General features: G+C 35.9%; 1 protein-coding gene across 18 annotated transcripts in view; it reads right to left on the bottom strand.

The window, feature by feature from the left end:
- CAMK2D (calcium/calmodulin dependent protein kinase II delta) overlaps positions 1-26,694 on the bottom strand; it is a 184,950-nt gene that overhangs the window by 37,348 nt on the left and 120,908 nt on the right. For 10 of the 18 annotated variants that reach the window (XM_075200366.1, XM_075200351.1, XM_075200353.1 and 7 more), the window contains exons 6-13: positions 24,241-24,313; positions 19,406-19,508; positions 17,747-17,830; positions 14,196-14,290; positions 13,985-14,107; positions 13,062-13,145; positions 11,888-11,930; positions 1,148-1,185 (exon numbers count right to left, since the gene is read on the bottom strand). In XM_075200366.1, the coding sequence (XP_075056467.1) occupies positions 1,148-1,185; positions 11,888-11,930; positions 13,062-13,145; positions 13,985-14,107; positions 14,196-14,290; positions 17,747-17,830; positions 19,406-19,508; positions 24,241-24,313 (643 nt within the window). Of the gene's footprint in view, positions 1-1,147; positions 1,186-11,887; positions 11,931-13,061; positions 13,146-13,984; positions 14,108-14,195; positions 14,291-17,746; positions 17,831-19,405; positions 19,509-23,507; positions 23,581-24,240; positions 24,314-26,694 lie in introns of all 18 variants that reach the window. The other 8 variants (XM_075200354.1, XM_075200350.1, XM_075200358.1 and 5 more) reach the window with 3 other exon arrangements.

Here is a 26,694-nt window from a genome sequence, read left to right as displayed (position 1 = left end):
CCAATGCAAATTGAGTTGTTACCCACACTACTGGAGGTCCGAGGAATACAGAAGTTGCAGGAACCATTATCAAGGCAAAGGTTTGGGTTCTCTAACAAACCTTTGCCCCAGCTCCCTCACTCTTTTCTCTTCTCCCTTACCTTTGAATCTCCATCTTTGCCCTGATCCTGTTAGTAGCGCCCACACTAGTGGGCACAGGGTGAGACCCATTACTTCACTCCCTCCCTTCTCACTCTATGTGCGCACTGGTAGTCACTTTTACCTCTTGGAATGTGCACCTGCTCTCTGCCGAGTTTGTAATTTTTGCACCTTATTTGTACTTTTTGCACTTTGTCTTTGTACTGCCAGTATGTCATGTAACGTTACCCTGTACTGTTGTCCCATGCTCTACAGCGGCCTCATAAATAAACAATAATAATAATAACTACACAGGAAGTATATTCAGACAATCAGAAAAAGGGACACTTTCACTTCCAGATCCTCAATAGCAATACTGTACTCCTCTGTACTCATACTCTGCCATGTGTATCTAATGGCAAATATCCAGTAATTATATATACACACTTTTCAGTCAACCATTCAAGATTTGTTTATTCAGCTTCAGTGTTTCAAATACAGGCATCTGATCTGTAAATGGCAAGAGGTATCTTAGAGTGCGGAGAGCAAACTTGTATGTGTAGCTAATTTTAGCATGCTGAATTTTCTTGAGCTATAATTTATGCAAGTAAGCTCAGGATTTCTAATTCAGCAAGAGCTGAACAATTGGTTGCTGTCCATGTCTCATACAGATAAAACCTTCAAGTAATGGGAGGAAAGAATATCTGTTAGGAACAAATGGTCATCAAATATCAGCTGATGTAGAAAAAAAATAAAAATTACAATCCTATAAAATTGCTTAATATTTCTATACAGTTCGAGCATCTTCATCTAGTAGAACTAAAACAATTAAGGCAACCACTGACACCTCTCTCTTTTCATTATAATCCTGAGTGTATTATGAACCCAACACATTATTCATCATTTGAACTTTATTGAAGCAACAACACTAAAAAAAACATTCATTACCTGGGCTGCTACAATCCATGAATGCAACACTGGAAAAGTATCCTGTTAATGATTAGAATACAGTTTAATTACCCAAACTTACCTTGACTCCATCAGGTTTCTTCAGTAAACTTCTTGCTGCTGTAAATGGATAAAAGTGGGTTATTGAGCAGAATTTCTACATTGGATCATTTTAGCACATTGAGTTATTACCGTGAACAAGAGGAGAATGCATTCCAAATATTTACTTGTACATCAATTTTCAGTTTTTGATACATCGGAATATCCATTTCTATTAATGATTTAGAGGAGAGTATAATATTGTATTGTATACTGGTGGTGGACAGACATTTGTGTATTACTCTCATGAGTAGCTTGTTAGAAACCAATTTTAGCCGCAATCAAATATCAGCAGCTGCATTGAAAAGCGTTTTAGAAATCGCTTCTCTCCATCCTCCCCTTAGAAAATCAAATCCTTAAGCAGACTTTAAAAAGCCTGTAACTTCTAGCTATCCATATTTCACACAAATGACACATTTATCAATGGCCAGTTCAGTAAAAAATAAAACTGTGCTTATTTGCTCATACCAGCCCAGTTTGAAGGGAGAAAACCTTTATCTCACCCAGTATGACAACTGCATGACTCAAGTCAAGCTTCAGAGTGTGATTTGGACCAGGATGCATTGGATATATCTTTTTCCAAGAATTCCAAGCTAGTATATAGTTTGTAAATTACATACTGTTTTACACAATATTTACATGCTTTGAGCATGATTTGCTATATATATAACAAAGAAAAACACACAGTATGTAATACTACAGATGAACCCAATATACTCAGCACACTATTTTGTAACGTGACTCCAAAATTTTGCATGCCAGTCACACACAAATTCATTTGTGGCTTCATAAACTTTTAAGTACTTTTATTAGCTGCTGTAATATGGTCTGCTAAATGTCATATTGAAAATCACATGAACATATGGCATTTGATAAATATGACCATTTATGCAATATATTCTGTGTCTTGAAAGCAGAGGAGTGCTGGATAATTCAGCAATGCTGCTAAACGGTATATACTGTATAATGAATTCTCTCACAAAGGGTATTTAATCATAACACTGGAGTAGACCATTCACCAGAAAATGGAATTGAGTAATGCTGTGAAATACCTACTTATTTTAAAAACAACAAACGTAGATTTAAAATAGTTTCTCTTTCTATTATTTACACAATTGCAGAGCCAGCAGTTGCAGGGGTTAGAAGCAGTTGAAACAACTCTTGAGAATTCTAGATTAAAAGCAGAATCAGGCTTAGGCTGTCAAGAATATAATTAACTGCAGTTCAAGAAGACTAGGCTTCATTACACTTAAAAATTTGTATTCTAAACCTCTTTTAACAAAATTATAAAGGATGAGCAAAGATCCAAAATTCAATGACGAGGAGTGGCCCCAAATATTTTTTTTGCTTACTCAGAAGACTCTGATCATGTTAGTAACCACAGTTACCCTAGGGAAATCATGGTTATTTTGTAGTGGAGAAATTCTCCCCGAATCTAGCAGGGTGCTTGTTGAAAGTCTCTACAGGCCTCAACCACAGAGTAATTTAGTAGTGGAAGCTCAGTCTTTGCACGTAAAAAAATATTCAGAAGAATTTGGGGATGCAGCATTAAAAAAATATATATATTTACAGTTGGATGTAATAAAACTACTGTAAGAGACAAATGCTCCTCTTTTGGCAATAATTGGCATGTTCCTTTTATCTGCTATTACAATTTAAATAGTAAATTTAGTTCTGTAGGTAAAACATTAAAGAGGCCAATGAGGCTTATGTTTCCACTTTTTTGTTTTACAATAATGTTTATGGGGTACTGTTATATGTACAAACCATATGGGCTACTGATTTGTGTTTTTATTTTAAGAAATATTTTACTAATAAAAATAACAGTCTGGGGCCCCTTTGTCCAGTGATAAGTAATTATATATTTTTTCTTTTTGTTGCTGCTTATCACTGCAATTTATCAAACAAAATATTGTCAGCTACCTCAGCGATACTGGCCTGGAGCAGATAGCTTACAGCTTCACCAGCATGCCTCTGTACATATGTGCATGGGTGAGCTGGTTAGCCTGCTCGAGCATGGGCACTGTTACAAAAATACCAGATTTGGGTTTTTAGTTTTACTTGCTTAAAAAAATAAAATATAAATAAAATACTAATGTTTAAAAACAGATTAAACAAATAAATATAAAAAAAAATTAAATAAAAATGAAAAACTCTGGGCAGTGTAGCATTATCGCTGGTAGTAACTCTTTGTTGTATAGGGCAAACGAAAGAAAAAGGGCTATCTTTCGCCCACAACAATGGTCCTTGGATAAATTGGCCTATGAGTTTGGTGTTATGCATGGGGTTTCCTGGTTCCCTAAAACATGGATACCTGAAGGCACAGATAACATTACTGTCTCTGCATCACTCAGGACATTATCATTTGAAATTACGTACTTTTAAATCACAAAACATTTGGGGGTATATTTAATAAACTATGGGTTTGAAGAAGTGGAGATGTTGCCTAATAGCAACCAATCACATTCTAGCTGTCATTTTGCAGAATGCACTAAATAAATGGAAGCTAGAATCTGATTGGACGCTATAGGCAACATCTCCACTTTTTCAAACCCGCAGTTCAGTGAATATACCCCATGGTATTTTTTTTGCTTTTATCGTTAATAATACAAATCAGAGATGCCAATAACAAGGATGTTGATTTTCATTTCTCAGTTTCAGGTTTATTGCTCAACTTTTATTCATGATAGCATTGCTCTTATTTGACCGGGTTTAGTGATCAACTAAGATTTTGTTTCAGGTTTTGTTATTACAGTTAATTATAAATTATGCTCCAGACAGCGAATATACTAGTCTAAAAGCATATGTGGACAGGAGAACATTACAGAAGAAGTTATAAGTACTGTAGTCATAGTTCAAGGAAAGGTTTTATAAGTTAATAAAACATACTTGTAGGAAAAGTGATTCTAGCAAGCAAAGATTAAAATGGAGAAAGATGACAGAAATCATATACAATTTCTTTGAATCTTACCTCACATGAAACACAATCCACATAAAAGGAAAATTAGAAAAGTAAAATTAAAAAACACAGTTATAACCACAGTAGTATGAGCAGCTAATGTAAATGTCATGCATTGCTAACCCATAAGTCATATTCAATGAAAAAATCAGGTCTCACTCAAAGTGCCCAGATGTACTAAGGGGCCTTATGTGCATATGTAAAGCAGTGTTTAAAGAAAATCTAGGGCCTGATTTATTAAGGATCTTAACTTGTGCAAAACAGAATACGAATTTGCACCCCTTGCATTGTAACATGGTTTTGTCCAGGAGACTGAAATAAGAAGTTTCTCAAGTTAAGATCCTTAATGAATCAGGCCCCTAGTGCTCAATAAAAATGCCCAATCATGTACACTGATTGGAATACACATATGCATTTTTCTCTGTTAGTTTACATTGTAAGCCTAATTTGCCAATACATCTTTAATAAGATTATATTTATATATGTGGAGTTTTGTGCACACTTTCAGCCTCCTTTACTGTAAAGTGCTGTGCATACATTGTCTGACAAATTTTACACATGTACATAATGTTTACACAGACATGCACGTCTGCTCATATTTATGCTTTTTTAAGGGGTGATTCCAGTCCTGTAATGAGTTTGAGAATTACTAATAAATAAATAAAAAAATAATACATGTAACTAAGCGTCGTAACAAGTACACTGCTAGTATTTACATGATTTTTAATATATATAAAAATATAAATCTGTACTACTATTAAAAGAAGTGTGTTGAAAATATTTAATTAAGCTGTATATTTGGATGTTAACACAACAGTTATGTATTAAAAAAACATTATGGAGACGCTAGTAGTATTTACCATTGAATATGCCAAATGTGCACACTTAGTACAACTAAAACTGTACCGTATTTATTGAACAAATATCTAATCAGATGCACTTCCATTGAGAGCTTTACCATAGTAGATTTTTTTGGTGTAATACGGTTTATACTCTGAAGGATTAATAAAAGCATTCACAGTTGCATGGAATCGGATGACACTAATGAGGAGGTAGATTTTCTAACAGGTGATTGACATAGTTGCAGGATTAATTGCCAAATACATATACTAATTGACCTAGTGCATTGTCAGTTACATGTTTTACTTACTTTTATTTAATACAGATAGTAATTCAAAAAGCTTAATATGAAATTTAGGCATGATCATTTTCACCGGTTAATAAATCTAACTCTAACACAGAGCAATGTAAATGCAAGTAGACCCTGGTTCATTACACAATAAGAATATTATAATTAGTTTAAATATTCATCGTGGAGAGTATTAAGGGCCTTTTCTGCTGAAACACATGCAATGCAAAAGATTTTAAAAAAAGAACAAACAAAATTAAATATAAGATAACGTCCAGAGTTCTCCCCATTCTTACATTACATGTGAGCACAGTCTCCTCCTACAGTCCTAAATTTTGTGAGCTCAGTGTTGGCGTATGACCTGGATTGTGCTGGAAGGAGCCAAGTGATCTGGTTTCTACAGTCATTCATAATAAACCTAGTTGAGGCACCGAGTCTCAGAATAGCAAAAAAAGAGTAATGGGAGCACTGTTGCGGAGCGGCAACCAACTTTATAAAAATGGCAATGGCTTTTTTTTCTACTGGAAATTTGTGAAATGAGTTCATAGTTTGTTCGATTAGAAAATTACTGGTTTTGTCAGAAGTATTGCTACATGCATGTTAAAATGAAATATTGGATTCTATTAAAGTTGCATTACCATCTAAAGTGTTGACTATTTTTTGCTCACTGCTGTAAATCTTCTGCGGAAGGGATATATAAGCAGGAGGACAAACCAGAAGCTGCAATGCTACGTCCGATAGTTATTCCCTCACCCCAGAGCACCACAACGGAGCCCTGGGGTAAAACAGCTACATGGGAAGGGGCTAGTTATTGCCAGATGTTAATGCAGCGTTAAAATAATAATGTTATAGATTAGTGGCAGCTGAGGTTGACTTGAAGTATGGAAGCAAATCTTCATGTAGAAGATCAAAATAATATCTACAAGGGTTTCATAGTAATGGTTCAAATACCGATTAAATTATGTAAAAATACAGACCCCTTCACGTCCTGGAATAAAGATGGGTTCTTCTGTTTACTAGAACCACGGCCACTCTGATCTCAGTTGAAGCATAATCAATACTAATGTAGTACCTTGACTGAACTTTATGTTCGTCTCTGAGGCCTACTTCAGTTACTGTTGGAAGTATACAAGTGGTCAACTGGATTTCCCATTACTCTAACCCACCCTTTTACTCCTTTTATTATTTTACTGCGGTCTAATTGATTTGATAGCATTTTATAATATTTATTAATGCTTATTTCACTGTATCTTATTTTGCATCAGTACTGTTTTAAGTTACTATAATCTCTGAGTGGGAGATCATTTAAGAAAGCTTAAAATCAAACACGTGACCTGTCTTTAGCGTACGCCTTTATTTAATGACAATGCAGTATACAGGTAAAGACTGTTGCAAAGTTGTCTGTGTATAAAATGTTTTGGACAAAAGACATTTTGGGGCTCCAAATGTATTCATAAAATTGCCGTGTTAAAAATGGCAGTCGCAATCGCAGAATATCAGCGATTTGACGGATTCACTGCTTAATACATCTACACGCTGGTTTTCCTACCCGATTACCTAATGATCTGAACAGTGGCAAACTTTTAAACATGTGGTGGGTCAAAATGCACAAAATTAGTAATTCGGACAGTAAAAAAATATTACCAGAACAGATAACGTAGTTATCGATGATCTGGATTTTCCAGCATACTTGGTCAACAACAAAATTTGATCAGACAAAAGGTTTCTTTTGAGCCCGCACAGGGGTAATATCAGGCCAAATAAGTAAAAAGCAACACGATTGATGAACTGGATCGGCCAGTGTGCCAACTGTTACAAAATGAGCATTATCTGCTATTATCCCTCATGAAAAATAGTTTCACAAACACAACTTTTTTTTTATATTGTAAACACAAAAAAAATCTACGTATTATTTAGCACACTGATATTCTTAGTCTGATGCCATCTCATCTTAATGTCCTAGTCCTCCTATAAGCAGGTGGTGCAGATGGACCTCCTGATTTGCTTTCATATAAGCAGCTGTCCACTTTAAGATTACCCTTGCTAGTTAGTTCTATCCTGTGTAGCATTTAGGTGGTGGTCCATCTCCTGAGACCATTCATTTATAATAACTGACAGTGACTGCTTGGAGAATACTGGATGACCTCAGACACTGGGAACAATAGTAGTAAATACTGGAACTTGACTGGATGATTACAGCACACGTCTAATTAGGTGTCATACTTGCAATACACCTAAAAAGACGAAGGTTGAAAGCTGCAGTCCGTTTACAGTGCTAGTGTCGAATATGGGATCATCATGTAGGCTTCTCCAGCAGGCATTACCAGCAACTATAAGGCAACAGTGAGTATGCAGGGGACTTTGAGAAAGTCTCATCCAGGAGACGAAATGCATCAGCAGGAACTCAATGATATGGCACTAGTGTCCGGATCTCCATTGATAGTGAAGCTGGGAACACCGAAAGTAGGAACTTTTCTTCTCACACTAAGTTCCAACCCGACGGAGTTAGCAGGTGCACCTGCGTGGTTGTACGGCCAGAGCGGAGTTTCCACGGAGGAGATTAGTGAGTACTGTCTTTTCTACACAGCGGTATTTTCCGTAATACTCACGCCAAGTGGACTTGTTGGTTCTTCCCCTTGAGGGATACCAGGACATTCTACAGACCTGGTAAGGAGCCATATTATTTACTCACTTCTGCCGGAGGAACTTTTCAATATTTTAACCTACCGGGCGGGCAAGCTTCACCCTATATCTGCTATCTGCCTATTGAAAACTGTGTGTACTTAGCCCTTCAGGGGTATTGTCTCTATTCCCCGTGATTGGGATTTGGATTTGTATTTTGCCACCCTGGACAGTCTACATATTTTTACTATCTGGATCCAGATACATTTGATTACATTGTATTCTCTATTTCATAAGCATTGATATTTCTGAGGAATTGTGTCATCATAACTTTTTGATCTGTGTTGATATGTTTTTTATTTTTATTATATGTGATATATTAAATCATTTTATTTTTTATACTTGGTAGCCATCACTCTTCCAGCGCCATTATTATTTTTAATGTAGGGGACAGACCTCCTCCAATTGATACGCAAGGTGTCAATAACTAGCAAGGTTTGTTGTCTTTGATATGGAAAGCCCCTTCAACTGTATATCATGGGAAGTGATAGCCTAATACAATCTAATATAAGCTACTTACAAAATTTTAATGGCTGTATCCCTTACCATTACTGAAGATTTATGGTGAGTTCATCCATACGACTGCTAGAAAGAGCCTATTAAATACTAACACAGCCACATATATTGGTCCTATATAAAGTAAGTGTACACTGGTTTCAAAGACAAAAGGGAACCCTGCTCAATGCCTTATCTGTAAAAGTATGTCACTTGCTAGTGCTTGTTTGAACATTAACCAAAAGAAAGCAAAAAAAAAAGTTGGAAAAGTGGAGTATGATGTAAAATAGTAAACTATACATTTTTAAATGAATCCCTGTGTTTTTATAATCAGAACCTTGCAATGGATCAAATCCAAATGACCACTATTTAAATTACACTATAGAATATTTCAGTTACAATATCCTAATGAGTTTGGCAACTTGCCAGCCGTTTATTTCAGCCCAAAAATAATGGCACATTTTAATGTTCACATTATATTTAGACCAATATTTATTATGCGCTCTATTGACTTTGGTGGATCAGGCTCGTGTGATAATAGTGTAGACAGGGGAAATTAGATTGTCTTACTAGGTTGGAATTTATGATAGGTTGGATGGGGAAAATATTACAGCTGGATTGACTCTTTATATGTACCTTGTTAATCTGCTTTGGCAATAGCACTGGAGGAAAGTGATTAAATAAAGGCGTTTTAATATATATATATATATATATGCAATATTTACACAGAAAATCACAATACAACAATTCAACCACAGCTATTAAATGGACATAAGTAAATAATTATATAATACTTAAACTAAAAATATAAATCAAAACAGTCCCTTTCTCATATAATGATCAAAAAAGCAATAAAACTACAATAAATAACGGTCAGGTGATAACAACCTAATACCAGCCCAACCTATTATAGGTTATGGAAGATCCCACAATATGCCAGTATGATGTGAACGGAAAAAAAGCCATAGGAGGTGAAAATGAAGTGGATTAAGACCAGGGCTCTTAGCCCAATTGAAACTCACGGATCCCTCAGATATAACTAGTCCCTGACATGGAGGAGGGTGGTACAGCCTGTGGGACCTGTCTTGTCGTCCAGTTGAGCGGGTGGATGTAATCTTTACCACCGTGCAGGTGGACGGGTATAAGGATAGCAGTGTGAAGCGGTGATCGGTCCGGCGTGCGGTACACTGTGGAACGCAAGTCTGTGTCCCTTCCTGTATGGCATCAAAAGTGGGGCGTTCCCAACGCCTTTCATCTGTCTCACAGATTTCCTCAGGGGGTTGTGCTGATCTTCATTAAGGATTGACATTTATACATGCTTAATTGCCTATTCAACCAATGGGATTTATTTGATAATTGTCCAATTCCAAATAGAGGTGTTCAATAGTGTTAAATAAAGCTGATGACAAGTAATGCAGTACCAATTCATGTTATATATAATTAGCAGGTAGATCCACATAGGGTAATTGATGATAGAAAATTGAATTTTAAGTGATGCAACAGCGACCAATGGTAATTAATGTATACAAATAGTCTAACCATATAATTATACAGTTGTATACAATTCTTATATATCAAACATTGGACATCAATTATTGATGATCATATGGTCATACATATGCATACATATTCAAGCATGGCCTGTATGTACATATGCATACTTGTATGTAGACATAAAACGACTGAAGGTGAAATTGAAATGTAAATAACAATATCCTGATCTATAACATTTAATCCACGACTATATTATATTACACCAAATAGTCATTTACGGCCAATCTTTACTCAAAGATTTTAGGGTTCATTGAACTGTATGATCGATAGGTATTACCAATCCTTAATGACGATCAGCACAACTCCGAGTTAATCTGCAAGACAGATGAAACTCGTTGGGAACACCCCCTTTTGATGTCATACAGGAAGGAACACAGACTTGCGTTCCACAGTGGAACGCACGCCGGACCGATCACCGCATCTCACTGCCATCCTTATACCTGTGATGACCGTTATTATAGCTTTATTGCATTTTTGATTATTATATGAGAATGGGACTGTTGTTATTTATATTTTTATCTTAATCAAATTATTTCTTACATCATTATTAATGCATGTCCATTTAATAGCTGTGGTCGAATTGTTGTATTGTGATTTTATCTGTGTCAATTTTACTCATATATAGTACAATAAAACACCTTTATTTAATCACTTTCCTCCAGTGCTATTGTCAAGCAGATTAACAAGGTACATATAAAGAGTCAATCCAATGGTAATATTTTTCCCATCCAATCTATCATAAATTCCAACCTAGTGAGGCAATCTAATATCCCCTGTCTACACTATTATCACACGAGCCTGATCCACCGTCAATAGAGCGCATAATAAATATTGGTCTTATTACCTCTCCAGGGAGGGATACCCTGTATTATTGCAGCTCTTGCGCTTTGGAAGAGAGCGCGGTCCTATTATTGTTATTTCACATTATATTTAGGGAAAATTGTAGTCAGGATTTAGAGAAGATGGTAGCATCTGCAATTTGTAATAACAGGACAAGTTAAGATAATAAAGCATCAGGAAATTGCTTTTTAATACAGGTCCATAAGGATTTATCATAGATAAATCAATAGGTTGCAGGAATAAGCATCACAAAGATTTACAGAAAGACCATTAATAATAGCAAATATACACAGTGCAATACATATTCTGTGGCATATGAAACATCCTGATAGACCTTTTTTTTTTAGGCCAATTTGAATAACCTTAAGCTAGATACCATAAAACAACAAGAACAATGAAAATGTGTTCAGGCAATCATTTGTATACACCCTTCAAACAGCCTGAAAACTGCATCAATATTTTGTCACACTCATAAATAATTCAATGTAATGAAGCAAACATTCATATACAGTACAAACACCCCCACAACTGGGTACAATTAGTCAAATATTGTGCTCGGTGTACTGTAAATAGAAATTAATTTTCATTGTGATCTATTGCATGCTCCGTCCTCGCTTCAAATGATTTGAATTTAACCAATGATCTTGAAATTTTAAGAAACAGCAGTAATAGTAGCCTCAGGGGTATCTTAATACACTTAAACTTGACTGTTTAATATATTGTAACCATTTACTGATGTGTACCTATGTGAAATGTAAAGGTGTACACCATCAGTACTTGTTTTCAACACATATTATATTTATTGAATATATATATATATATATATATATATATATATATATATATATATATACATATACATATATATATACACACACACACTTTTTTTTTTTTTTAATCCATTCCATGTACATGTAAACAGACAGTAAAAATATATATGTCCCTTCTAGTTTTACACATAGTAAAGGATGTAGGTTATACCAAAAAAAATTATAATTATACCAGACTTGATGCTACAGGAATAAAAGGTTTTTAAAGATGATCTAAACCTACAACCAACATACCTGAGAAATTTCTAGTAGCCAGCATGGTGGTCAATATAGCTCCCTTAAAAACAGATAATGAAATACATCAAAACAAAGTTGAAAAATTGTAGACAAACAACACATTGCATCTTTACAGGACATTACACATTTAACATTTACAGTACTTAAGTCAGGGTTTTAAAGCTTTCTGATTAAATTTGTCTCCTTTCCCATGTATGCAATATTTTATTTTTTTCCATTGAAGCTGCAAACCAAATCTTGCTCTTGACTATATGGATAAGAGGTGGTAAAGGTTGCTTACAAAATTTCAATATCAAACTTTTAGCTGCCTTGATTATGTGGAAAGCTAATTTATTAGAGTCTCAGCCACACTGTGAAATAGGCAAACTGATGAGTACTGTCCAAGGACATTAGTTTGTAGCATCTTTTTATAGGTCTTGGATGTCCAAACTAAATGGTGAATATCTTTGGACAAGTCCACCAACTATGATAGAGATCACCCCTCTGGTCACAACCTCGCTGACAATAGAAGTCGATGGGACAATTTTATTTAATCTGGTAGAAACCAAATACTGCCTTGTGCAAATCCTCTATGTGGAAATAGAAGATTTGGCAAAACCATGTCTAATTATTGACCATGAATCTTCCTCTTTTGGCAGGCCCAAATACCTTTCTCAATCAGATTAATGTCTCATTGATAATTCTGTATTAAAGGAGCATAGCACACTATACTATAGGGAGAGGATACTTTTTCTCATGGCGGAATAGTAGTAAGTTGCTTCAAAAGGGGTAAGAGGTCTAAGTAGTTCCCTAGGAATAGTTTGCAATAAGAAAATCACTTGGAAATATTCAAATGGCTTTGGTCGAGAGATGTGAAAGTCTAATGAGTGCCATATTGCACCATCTATAAAATCTTAATCTACTCGCAGGCTTTGTGTGCGAGTTCCTGAAGATCTGGAGGAAAGTACACGTTATCCCAAATAGGGGTGAAAAGAAGATGGGGATGTGGGGATGTGAAATAATCAAATGTAGAAAGTCAAAATCGAACAGGAAAATTTAGTAACTGGATTATCAAAAGAGTACCTCAGTCTTGCTGGGACCAGAGTAGTCAGGATGGATACTAGGTATGAAACACATGTCCTATATCTGTCTCAATTCTTATTTAATATTCCTGTTCAAAATGTTTGCTTACCTTCAACTTCCTCCTTGCATTAAACTTCTTCAAACAGTCTACAGTTTCCTGTCTGTGCATCATGGAAGCAACAGTGGAACGTTGCTGTAAGAAAGAGTACATGTCACTGGACTGTATAGGACCAGAGAGATAGTAGCAACGTATCATTCTTTATAAAAACATAGATTGACAAGGCAGCCCGCGCTATAATTGGTGCCGGGAAGCAGCGAAGATGCCAAACGTATTTATCCAGAAGACTGTGTTCATTAGGTACAACTGAAAGGCAGTCATTTACCTGTCCTACACCAAAATCTCTAACTCACAACATATAGTTAGATGAAGCAGAATATTAGAAGCACGAGTAAAACCTCAAAACATTTTTACAGCAATGATAACCATGCAATCCATAATAGTAATACTTGATTAAATGTACATAAAATTTATATTTTTATTCCTAAATGAGTGCGGGTCTCAATAGGTTAATTTGACTATGCTTTGCATGCTATAAACTATATTTTTGCACATTTAATTTCACTCCGATGAACTATGACTGTTGTAATAAATCGCGCCTTGTTTGACTATTGAAGTCAATTCATTTCTTTCCCAACTGAAATATCACTCAAACTACACCCAGAGCTAATAAAAGAAGGCACAGAAGAGACCAGGGGTATATTTACTAAACTGCGGGTTTGATAAAGTGGAGATGTTGCCTTTAGCAACCAATCAGATTCTAGCTGTCATTTTGTAGAATGTACTAAATAAATTATAACTAGCGTCTGATTGTTTGCTATAGGCAACATCTCCACATTTTCAAATCCGCAGTTTTGTAAATATACCACCAGGACTCTTTCCAAGAGGCAACCCCCTATTTGGTCACAGAATTGGAACGGCTGACAGGTAAACATTTTCAGTAGGTTTAACGGATTCTAAGCATGTTATCTTACACAGATCCATGGATGTTTGAGTGCTTCTGATGCAGTGATTCGTTTGGCTGGATTGATCGTAAGCATTTTATTAATCAGGTCTTTGGCTTCAGGAGTCACTGTATCCCATTCCGGCGATGGAAACTAAGATAAAAAGGGTAAACAGCAATATGTCATTTGACATAGAATCACTCTGTTCATTTATCATTAGAATAACCAAATAAATAATTACATCATAAGCACCAGCCTTAATCTGCTGGTAGAGTCTGTGTTGGTCCTCATCCCAGAATGGGGGATAACCCACCAAAAGAATGTAAAGAATCACACCTAAGGGAACACAAAAACATTAATGAAGAGTAACTACAAAGTAATGACATTGTGTGTGCAGGGTTTATAATTCCTGGTTGTTCATAGCTGGGTGCTCTGATGTGCATCCACTTGTGGTGAAGCTTGGTTGCTAACCAAATAGTAACCACAACTGCTTCAAATTCTTAGCACAATTATTTGCCTATGCTTAAAGCCTATGCATTTTAATGATTTAATTTTTCTTGTAATCATTAAAATATTAAAATGAGATCATATCCTTTGATTATGGATATTACAAGCCAATTAGAAGATATCCAACCTAACAAAGACTCAACTCTACAGTGGTTTCTGCCATGTCTATTTATTGACCAGAATGACTGTCTTGGTGAAATCAGGTTTATGTAACTTCACAGTTATTTATATTTTTGCATTAATGTGATCTAAACTGAGATATCATCTTCTTCTCAGACCTCTAAGGTAAAAAGTATGATTAATCTAACAAGAAAATGGTACTTTTGTATGTCAGTATTGAGGACACAGATTGAACATTCATTGTGGGTAATGTTCTCTATTAAACATTCATTCATTAAACATTGTGTTTAATGTTCTCTATGAGCACAATGTGGAGGTCAACACCATAACCAATTGTTTAACAACAGCTTCCAGCCTCACAAGCATCAACAACCGGGCAACTTTAAAACATTAGTGGGTCTAATATGCAAATATGAAATTAGTGAGCCCCCACTACTCTTATCTCAAAACACAAGGGGAATCTGTATGTCATAAACTAGAGTATATCAAGTACAGGTTAGTCTTTCGAAGGGCTTATTTCAATTTTAGAACTTGAGGGGCAAGATCAGGACAAGGGCTAAAGTTAGAGCAATATAAGGATTAACGTTTAGAATATACGGTTATTATTATTATTTATTTATAAGGTGCCACAGATCCCGTAGCGCCACATACAGAAGCAAATAACGAATAGATGAGGTTATACATGTCAGTAGCACAGATGAGTGTGAGTAATGTTATGGGGACTCACACAGAGTATAGCAAAAGACGTGAAAGGACGTACAAGAGACAGGAGACAGATGTGGAACAATAGGTAGAGAGGACCCTTGCCTTGAGGGCTTACATTCTAAAGGGAGGGGTGGTGAGAGACAGTAGGACCAACTGGGAGAAAAAATTTAGATGGCAAACCAGGAAGAGGAGGTGATGGATAGAATGGTTAGGAGGTGATAGGATAGGCGAGCTTAAAAAGGTGAGTTTTGAGTGAGCGTTTGAAGGACTGAAGGCTGGGGAAGCGTCGAGTCAGACGGGGTAGGGAGTTCCAAAGATTAGGGGCAGCAAAGCAGAAGTCTTGGAGAAGAGTATGGGAGGAGGTAATGAGAGGTGACTTGAGGCAGAGGTCAGAGGCAGAGCGGAGTGGCTGGGTAGGTATGTACCTTGAGACAAGAACAGCGATATAAGGGGGAAAAGTGTTGGTAAGGGTTTTGTAAGTGAGGGTAAGGAGCTTGAACTGAATTCTGAAATGGATAGGAAGACAATGAAGGGATTTACGCAGAGGAGAAACGGAAGAGGTGCGATGGGAGAGGAAGATGAGCCTAGCCGCAGCATTCTGTGTGGATTTGAAGGTCAGAAGTGCGAGACCGAAGAAGACCAGTAAGAAGGAGTTTGCAATAGTCGAGACAAGAAATGATGAGTGAATGGACCAGGATTTTGGTTGCTTCCTGAGAGGAAGGGACGGATTTTAATAATGTTACGGAGGCAAAAGTGGCAGGATTTGGAGAGGGAATGGATATGAGGAGTAAAGCTGATGGCTGAGTCATGGGCGACTCCAAGGCAGCGGACTTGGGTGACAGGAGAAAGAGTGATGTTGTCAACCAAGAGGGAGATATTGGGAGGGATAGCAACATTGGCAGGAGGAAAGATGATGAGCTCTGATTTGGAGATGGTGAGTTTTGGGAAGCGTTGTGACATCCAGGTAGTTACAGCAGAAATTAGTATTTTTTTTTCTTTTTTCTGGGAAACAGGAACTGAGATGGGAGTTTTTTTTTAATGCCTGCCCAATCCAGACTCCATTGCTGCTAAGTTCACAGGAGGGCCTCTTTTCTTGATGGGCCCAGGGCAATTTCCCCTTTAGTAAAATGGGCCTGATCAACACATCTCTTTCTAAGCTTTGCCTAAGTCCATTTTGATTGGAGAATGAGTTACTTCCACAATTCTTCTTAACTGTGTATTTAAGGCCTCTCAAACTCACACATGGTTGTCACCTCATTGGAGCAAGACAAAATATTACCTTATAGGGGTTATAATCTGATTTATCAATAAAGTCTGATTATATGCAATTCTAATGAAGGCTACAATAAGGTGTAGCAAAATTTAGCTCCTTTTGATGGGAAAAGTATGGACATGGACACACTCGGGCATTCTTTGAGGAGTATGCTGCAGTAATGTACCCGATTCTATTCAGCAAGGCAAGGTACTTTAATGAATGTTAGTTTCCTATGTTAGTAGGTGTATGTTGAGCTTTTTTAGCCCTGCAAAATGAGCTTATTACTACAGCATATCCGAGCAAGCAGTAAATAGCCTCTTTCACTACTGTCAATGTTGCTATTTGTACCAGCTATGCACCATATGTATGGAGGAATGCTCTAACGTGTGCATGACATTGTCACATTATAAGTAAATGGCAGCCCACTGTCCCCTCACTCTTATGTCTTAAGAAATGAATTAACAAGCACTATTTTACAAGAAGTCACAATTATTTATGGTGTGGTCCAAGTGATATTAGGCAGTAATTGCAGGTGACATGCACATTCTTATGTACTGAAAGCCAACAAAACGTTGTGTAGTGTCAGCATGGACTTCAGCATTACCAGGCAGAATAGTGTGCACAAACACACACACACACACACACACACACAAAATGGTGCCGCTCATCATCATATTTTCACGTTTAAGGATTATACTCTGAGAATTTATCATCACTTCAATAAATACATGCAAAATTAAAGCTGTGTTTTAAAGTGAATCTAATTAAACGAGTACTTATTATTTAGACTAAAAGATCAGATCACTTTTAGATTGCATTAATAGAGATACTTGATGATGACTGATGTGCGATATTATGGAAGACACAGTGACTAAGAAGAAAATTCCTTTTAAACTGATTTTTTATTCACATACTGTAAAACAACTGCAAGGAAATCTTGTAATTCTATTTTTATTCCTGTCCCAAATTACAAAGTTGGTTCTAGTAGGTTTCTAAGCTACTAGACTGTGTTGAATCTGTGTTTTTCCACACGTTCATGTAATGCACACGGGCTTGCTGGGGAAGATTAAGAAGTAGAAAAAAAAAAAAGGTAAGCAAAGGTATATCACAGATTTTTTTTCACACATCTTAGTTTGTTGTGTAAATGTGATATACTCCTTGATATAATAGAAGACACATTCCAGCAATACACAACAATTACTTACCACATGCCCACATATCCACAGGTTTGCCATAGGGATCCTTTCTCAAGACTTCTGGAGAGAGGTACCCCGGGGTTCCTGCAAAACCTATGCATTTAAAGACAAACACATACATCACTGTGCTATAGTGAGGGAAAAATGAAGCATACAATTGTATCCAAATCTGTATTTATTGAAATCTGAGAACAAGATATGGCTTTCTCTAAAAGATTTGAAAAAAAACAAACAATAAAAAACAAAACAAACCAAATCAACAAGCAAAAATGGATATGGAGTATATTTCTCTGCTGTCCTCTTGTATAATATTGTACTGGTCCACAGCTACCAGGGGGAAAAAAGGATGGCTTGTTTGTCATATCTTTTGAAAATAGTATGAAGAGGACTTTGCTTTTGGAAGCAACAACATTATATATATTATATATAGCGTATATTATATGTGCATAATATATATATATATATATATATATATATATATATATATATATATATATATATATACATATATACATACACATACATATATATATATACATATATATATATATATATATATATAATATATTATATATATTTATTTATAGTGTGTGTAATTTGTAAATTTTATGTGTAGCCTCAAATAAATGATAAATAATATCATATATATCAAATAATATATGTTGATCATAGTATTAGTCGGTTCTTTGAGCTACTTGCTATCAAATAGGAGTGTGTTTTGGATATGATGTTCCTGTATACAGAATGTTATTGAATCCCCGTGATGAAACCCCTGGCCTATTCACCGTCCAATAGGCCATAATGTGCAGGAATAAATATATATATATATATTTTCAAAAAAGTGTATAAAAACAGACAAGACAAATACTGTGCTATACTTGAATATCGGCTGTGCTTTCCCAGGCCTGCCTAGTGATTAAGAGAATAATATTCATGCTGGACTGCCAACACATGAACATTTTTTGACAGTTTTCTAAAAATGTGGGATGTCCTTTTTTCTTTACTGACCTTTTTTTTCTTACAAACAGTCAAACAAGTCACTATTTTTATTTAATCAGTTGCTTACAGTAAGCCTGAGGGGTCAAAACATTGCCACTTTATATTAACATGAATGAACGGCGCACTGACGTCCAAGTGAAGTGGCGGACAGCTGCCTCATCGGAATGACTGGCTGTCTGCAGGCGCTGCCGTCAGAGAGCTGGATCTTCAGGTTTAAGGTAAGTCTGCTTATATTGCCTTTTTCTCTTTCAGGAATCGTCATTTTAGTGGAGGTGTAAATCGTGTCGGGGTTCTCGTCCCCGTTAACACGTACCCAACCCGTTTATTGATATGATTTAATCCTACTTAAAGTAATATTGGTGCTAGCGCTACTAATATATAGAGGGCATTGTCACATAAACATCATGTGATCTGACACAGAAACAGCGTTTTGCAGCAACATCAATAGATCTGTTTATTTTCTACATATTATACATTCAGTAGAGTGTGTGCGTCACTTTCCCTGCATGACTAAGAATACTGTGGATTAACGTATTGACCCCATGAGCAAGCATACTTCTAATACTTCTCTATGGGAAACTCAGTGGCCAAAAAAACAAAACAAATACTGACTGAATGCATAGAAAATGGAATGAATAAAGTATGGAAATGAATATATAATCTTCTTACCAAACCATGCTTGTTGGTCTCCTTGAACTTCAATAGCTAGGCCAAAATCTGCAAGCTTTACTGCTGCACCCTTTGATTTGCTAGCTAAGAGCAAATTTTCAGGCTTTTATTTATAGAAAGAGGGGAACAAATACATTTATTAGAGAAGCTGAAACTCATACAAACAGAAAGATCTATAAAACTATATAAAGTTTTTGCTATCATGAAAAATGTGTAATTTATATGAACCCCAGTTGTGTAGAACTATGGCTTATTGAATGCTTATTCCCTTGTTGTGTTTATTACTTTCAATAACCATCTGTGTGTAGTGCAAACCCTGTCAATGAGACTCACATATAATAAACTAATATACCAGACAGTTGATTCCTAGAGACAAAAAACTGTTCTATGTGCTTCTTTGGCTTGGAAAACTATTTTCAAACATCTGAAGAGAAAGTACTAAGTGTAAGTTGAGATTAATTATTTGTAACACACACACATTTGCATCTCAAGACTCTTGAAATACAATTATTAAATAAAGATTAATCAACTGCAGCACAATACTAACATTAAATTATGTTTTTCTTGCTTCAATGTAAAACTTTTATAGCTCGTTTTGACTCCCGATTTAAAGTTCATCTGATGCATACACGTGAGCAGGCGGCCATTTTGTGCAGTGAACCAATGTTCAAGAGAAAGCATCAATTCATAAGAACAAGTTACATATCAGAGAAGGCAACCCATCAATTAATTGGGAATGATTACCATCACTGAGAATACAGTCTATCCGTTCACTTTGTGATCAAGCATGTCCCTAGTTTGTGTGGATAGCCTCTATTCTCATATTGGTTCAGCACCCAACAAGTCTGCTTCTGCTTTATGTAGGCAACAGATGTATTTAAAAATACAATAACAGATCATAAGATTGCCTAAAAGCAAAATGGTAAGGATTGATAAAGGTTTCCTACCACTGATGTGTGGAAAAAAGTATTAATTCCAATGTAAACAGTCAAAATAATCTTATTTATTTATTTAGTGAAGTAAAAATACTATTATTAGCCTTTCTTAACGCTAGGAAAAACAGGTATAGTGATGGAACCTATTTCGTTCCAATGATCCAATACCCACCAGCATTTGGGTTGCAGTGCTATTTGTTGGACGCTGCAAGCTACATTCCCTTGCATTCATTGTAAATTAATGTATTATGGTCACCACCCCCAAAACACAAGGACAAGCGTTCTCCACCACAGCACGCCAAACCTGATTGTGTTTGACATGTGGCAACACTGGCGTATAATGCAGCACTAATGGGTATCCATCTTTACTGCAAAGACTGACTCAGAAATATACTTCTGTATATTCTGTATTTAGAATATAAAGTACGAAATGTAGGAGAAATTTCATAGTTAATTTAATTTATAGAAGATTACAAATGGCTCAACATATATAAATCATTTTAGTTACATAATTAGCTCAACATTACCAAAGGTCATCCTTCTAGCTGAGATTTTTAATTGTGTAAAAACATTTAACAATTATTCTACCAATATTATCATTCCTTTTTATCTGCAGACTACATTAAGTTAGCACTGTCATTTTAAGCCTTCTTAGATAAAATTTCAACTGGATAGAAATTAGCAATTTGAAGTCTTACTAATTGACCAGGGGCCTAAAATTGGTGGATTTGCAGAATAATTAAATGTCAATTTTAAACCAAGGAATGTGACTTTTTACAAATGGAACAGCGAGTCAATCAAATAATCCAATGCCTGAAAAAGCCACATATTACCAAGGGGCATCTAAACTGAATGAGCAGTTTATTTTTCTCTCTAGTGCTATTTAAGTACACTGAGGAATAGTTCCCAGAGGAGAAACAAATATGTATTATTGTGATTTACCTGAAAAACATTAAGCAAATAGAGGGATTAATGTGAAGAGTTAGACCTTAGTTAACTAATCCTAAATATTAGCTGTATTCAATTATTCAAAGTCTACTTTAATCTACTCTGTTTACTGTTAGTAAAAAAGCTTACATATTCCTGCTATAAAACACTGACTGTAAAATTCAAAGTATTTAGTTGGTGAATTTGATATTTAAAATTAGTAGGTTGAGTATAGGATGTTTAAGGACTTCACTGTGAAAGTGGGTGGCAAAAGCTGTACTGGGAAAGAGAATGGGTGGGGAATACTAAAAAACTGGATGATGAAAATACACTCTAAAATGGCTCTAACTGTAAATTGATAAATGGCTGTAATACACACCACATAGCCAAAAGTTCATGGACAACCCTGCTAATAAGTGTGTTTGCCCATTTTGGCCAATCCCATTGCTAACAGGTGCATAAAATCAAGCATATAGCCATGCAATTATCAGCAGAATGAGTCCTACTGGAGAGATAAGTGACTTTAAATGTGGCACTATTATAGGATGCCAGCTTTCCAAGTCAGTTTGTCTAGCGTCTACTCTGCTAGAGCAGTCCAGTCAACTGTAATAATGTAAGGTCAAATACCATCTCATCTTTACCTTTTATTTCATGTCATTTTATGCAATTTGTTTATCTCATGATCCACTCTGTGTACAGTACTAAGTAATAATTTACCACTTTATAAGTAGAAGATAATAAACAATAACTGTAAGCACTGTTATTGTGACGGAAAACATCTAGGAGCAACAACTGCTCAGCCGCTAATTGGTAGGCAACAGAGGCTCACAGAATGGGCAGAGCGATGAAGCACATAAAAATGATCTGTCCTTAGTTGCAACACTCACTACCAAGTTACAAATTGCCTCTGGAAACAAGGAGCTGCTCATTGGATTGGTATCCATGGTCAAGCAGCCCACACAAGCCTCAGAGCACTATGTGCAATGTAAAATTTCAATTGGAGTGATGTAAAGCACACTGTCACTGGACTCTGGAGCAGTGGAAATGCGTTCTCTGGAGTGATTACTCACATGTCACCATCAGACCGGCTAACAAACAAATTTCGGTTGGCCAGGACAGCACTTTCAACTAGAATGTGTACTGCCAACTATAAAGTTTAATGGATAAGGAAAAATGGTCTGTGGCTGTTCTCATGGATTGGCCTGTGCCCCTTAGTACCAATGAAGGGAAATCTTACTACTACAGCATGCAATGACATTCTAGAGAATTGTGTGCTTCCAACTTTGTGGCAACAGTTTGAGGAAGGCCCTCTCTTGTTTCAGCATGACATTGCCCCAGTGCAGAAAGCGATCCATAAAAAAAATGCTTTCCCATGATTGGCGAGGAACAATATGACTGGACTGCATAAAGCCCTAACTGCAACTCCATTGAAAACTTTGGCATGAATTGGAGCGCAGACAGACACTAGCAGTACCCGACCTCACTAATGTTCTTGTGGCTGACTGGATGCAAATCTCTATAGCCGTGTTCCAAGATTTGGTGGAAAGCCTTTCGCAAAATAGAGGCTGTTATATCAGCAAAAGAGAGACCAAATCCATATTAATGCCCAAGGTTTTGGAATGACATATTCAACAAGCACATATGGGTGTGATGTTTGGGTGTCACATATTTTTGGCCATGAAGTGTAGCTTTGACAGCAAACTGGTAAATATGGTATTAAAATGTTCTGTATACTTTTATGTATAAATGTACATGCTAAATCTAGGTCACACGGCTCCACGCCAATTCATTGACTATACATGCTACTAAACCAAACGTGCAAAAGCATTATACTTCTTAAATACATCTGAGAATTATTTGTGAATAATTATTAACTAGCTGGGGAGTTATGTTAATTACATTCTGAAATTATGCAACAAGAATTCTTAAACTTGTAGCAAGTGTACAGAACTGTAACCTGTTAAAAGCATCATTTATTCTTAGTAATTAAATTATATTGTAAGGTCCCTTGAAAGCAGAGGGGATTAACATAAGGCTAGTGCTTCACACATGGATACTTTAATTAATAGAGAATTAGTTGTACTACCATGCATTCTCCTTACATGAATATTTGCTAAAAGGAAATGCTTGCTTAAATTTAGCAAACAGAAAAAGACAACAAAAACACTTTAAGTCCTGCAAGAGTGCCAAGCATTAGCATACCACCATCCACAATTTTTTTTTCTAAAGGTGTCACTTACCTTTAAATCTCGATGGACTACGCCCATCTGATGGCAGTGTAGTACAGCCTCCAGGATCTGCTGAATGCAATGACTGCATGCAAACACCAGGGGGTGTGTGTTAGTTCCAAGCTTACTCCCACTGTCTGTATACCGTCAGGAAAACTGGGTTGCAACGTACAACAAGCAAACAACTGGCAGTATCCATTATATTATTGAATTTTACTGTATTAAATGGAAATCCCTTTGTTTAATAGGATAATATACTGTACGTAACGTACAGTCAGCATAGCCAACTGCAGCCATTCTGTACAAATGTTTGATAGATTTTTTTATTGTTGTAATTAAATCCCACGAAATATAAAATCTATATTTTACAATTACCAATGGTGTAAAATATTTCATGTTTCAAATGTCTCATTTAAAAGAAAAAAACAATTGAAAATTATTTAACCAGTTGTTTAGCAAGTGTAACCCAAGATCTGAGGACAGAGGTGGGGTGAAATCTGCAGACTGCATAAATCATCATGGCAAAACCAAACCTCAATACATCCTGTATGCCAGGAATTTACCACCCCATACAAGTCTAGTACTATTACCTTCTAAGCCATGATGCATATGGAGCCTGCAGGCAACATGCATGTAACTTTCGGCAACATTTCAGGAAAGATAAGAATTGTCCAGAAAAAAAGAAACTTTAGCCATTTCCACCCTTAAAACACCGGTAAGCAACTTGTAAGCACCAGATACTGACCTTTAGGTCTCTGTGAACTATGCCATTAAGATGACAATGATTTACACTTTCTAGAATCTGCTGTATACAATGACTGTGAAGATACAAGGGCAGAATGGAAGGGAGAACATTTTAAAGGCAAATAATAATACAGTACACAATAAACAGACAGAAAAACATACACGTAGACATTTGCATGTATCAACTGGAATTCAACAATGCTATATTTAGACATAACGTGCACACAGACATAAGTGTTCTTACTTCTTATGTAAACAGAAAGGACATGAAAATGTACTCATTATTTGTACATGGAATTAAACATGGGAAGAAACATCATTTGTGTTCATATTCCATGTTAAACAAACGGGGAGTTGAAAATAATATGTACATTTTCAACACAGCACTGATTTTTCCATTTAGAAATACTCTTTATCACAGCACAAGTGTTGAACACAGTAGGGATATGGAAATGTGATTGTGTGTGAAAAGTCAAAAGTAGAAAAAAAAAAAAAGAACACATACTATTTTTAGAATTTGTTACATAAATCAAAAACGAGCTTGGGAGTTTGGCATTGTAAGTAATACAATCCCCAGATAAATGCTATTTGGAGGTGCCTACATTACTTGCTCAACACAATTAACTGTGAATATGTATGTGCACATGGGCAATTTGTCCACACTTGATACGTGGTGGATGGAGAATGTTCTCAGGCACAATAGGATGCAGCACAAACTGTGCATACTGGCTTTTTTACAAATTAATGGAACATGAATTGAAATGAATTGAGTGCATAGTCCGGTTGGTACAGGATTCTTTGCTGGGATCAGTGATATCTATGTGAAAGTAGAGGTCATCCTGCACTCAAGCGGACAGATCACATCCACTTGTGTCCATGGTGCTATACTGTAGATGTGTGAACTTGTGACCATACACTGTTATCTAGATAAAGGAAGAACAAGCAGTACCCCAGTCCAAATGCTGAATATATTATTAATATTTTATAGCCACAGAAGAGGATTTTTACGGCATGGCTTGATGATGGCTCATGTGGAACCGGAGCATCGCCTACTGCCAGTATGGGACACTAAAATGATTTGTCAATTTAATAGACTATTGGAGACTGTCTGTAACATGCCCTGTGGTACTGTTACCTCCTCTGTAGGTGTGCTATTTTTTATTATTGTAGTCTAATAGAAGAGAACATATAGGCTATAACTGTGACCTTTATATCAAGATGTGTTTTATTTTTTGGCATTTGTGTTATAATATTTGCTATTCTAACGCGTAAAACATTTCCAAAAAGGAGATTTATAGTGGAGGCACCCTTTCATTATTACATACAAACAAGGCAGAATAATGAGGTGTTTCTCATCTGTTGCAAAACATCCCATAATAATAGGTGTTAACAAAATCCATCTATAGCACTAGTAAATAAATGAACAAGATAATAGATAAATATTCTCTACAGTAATGCAAAATTATAAATTAACGTGCTCATCTAAAAGGCATTCAAGCCTAAATAATTAAGATAAACATGGTCCCCATTATTCTTGCCATAGCGGAGGAGGACAACACTATTACTGAAAAGTGTACTTAATTAATAGCTCAACTCTACTTGCAGAAGAGAAAAATAAAGCTGTAGCTACAAATCAATTTAGTAAAAAACCATTTCCTTCACAGGTTATCCCAGGATACTGGACCAGCTTCTGGCCTTTAAGTCATATTAAAATTTGTAGTTAAGGAAAACATTTCCATGTAATGGAAGAATTATCTTCCAGCATCTTCTCCTCCATAAAACGTTCCTAACGGAGAAGGATATCACAGAAAACCCAATACATATGAATGATGTTTTCTGTAAAGCCTATTAAACTGCTGTTGGCGTATTGACAGTGTGAAAATAACGCAATATATAGATTTCTGTCTTAATTGTTGTTTAAAACAATAATCTCTTTCATATGAAATTGGTCATTTTAAAAGGAGAATATTATGAGCATTAGGCCTAGATTATTGTATTTATTTAAAACATTGCCAGTTAAGATACAACATGAAACACAGAGAAAAATCCATCTGCCAACTTGTACACAGATACTTACAATACTATATTAAGTTGGGATTGTGTAAACAGATTTTTATCATCATCGCTGATGGTGTTTTTATTTTGTTCTGTCCTTTTTTTTTCTATGCAGCAATGCCATGAAAAATACTTTTTTCTTTTTTTTGGTAACATTCACTGTTTCAATTTACCATTTTCCCTCGTTTTGTTTCTTTCATCTGCTAATACCGGTTTATAATTCTGGACTACCATGACCACCAGAGTTACCTGGCACATGATGTAATGAGCAGAGAGGCTTTGGAACATCCCTCTGAGCTCTGTCACATCCTCCTTCTAATCCCCTGCCATCACATGACACAAAAGCTTGTGTTTGTGAAGCAAACTAACTGTGTTTTGTCTGAGAGCCATTTTTGTTTGG

This window comes from Mixophyes fleayi, chromosome 1 (assembly GCF_038048845.1).
Source record: "Mixophyes fleayi isolate aMixFle1 chromosome 1, aMixFle1.hap1, whole genome shotgun sequence".
NCBI classification, from domain to species: domain Eukaryota; kingdom Metazoa; phylum Chordata; class Amphibia; order Anura; family Limnodynastidae; genus Mixophyes; species Mixophyes fleayi.
This window is presented reverse-complemented; position numbering and strand designations above follow the sequence as displayed.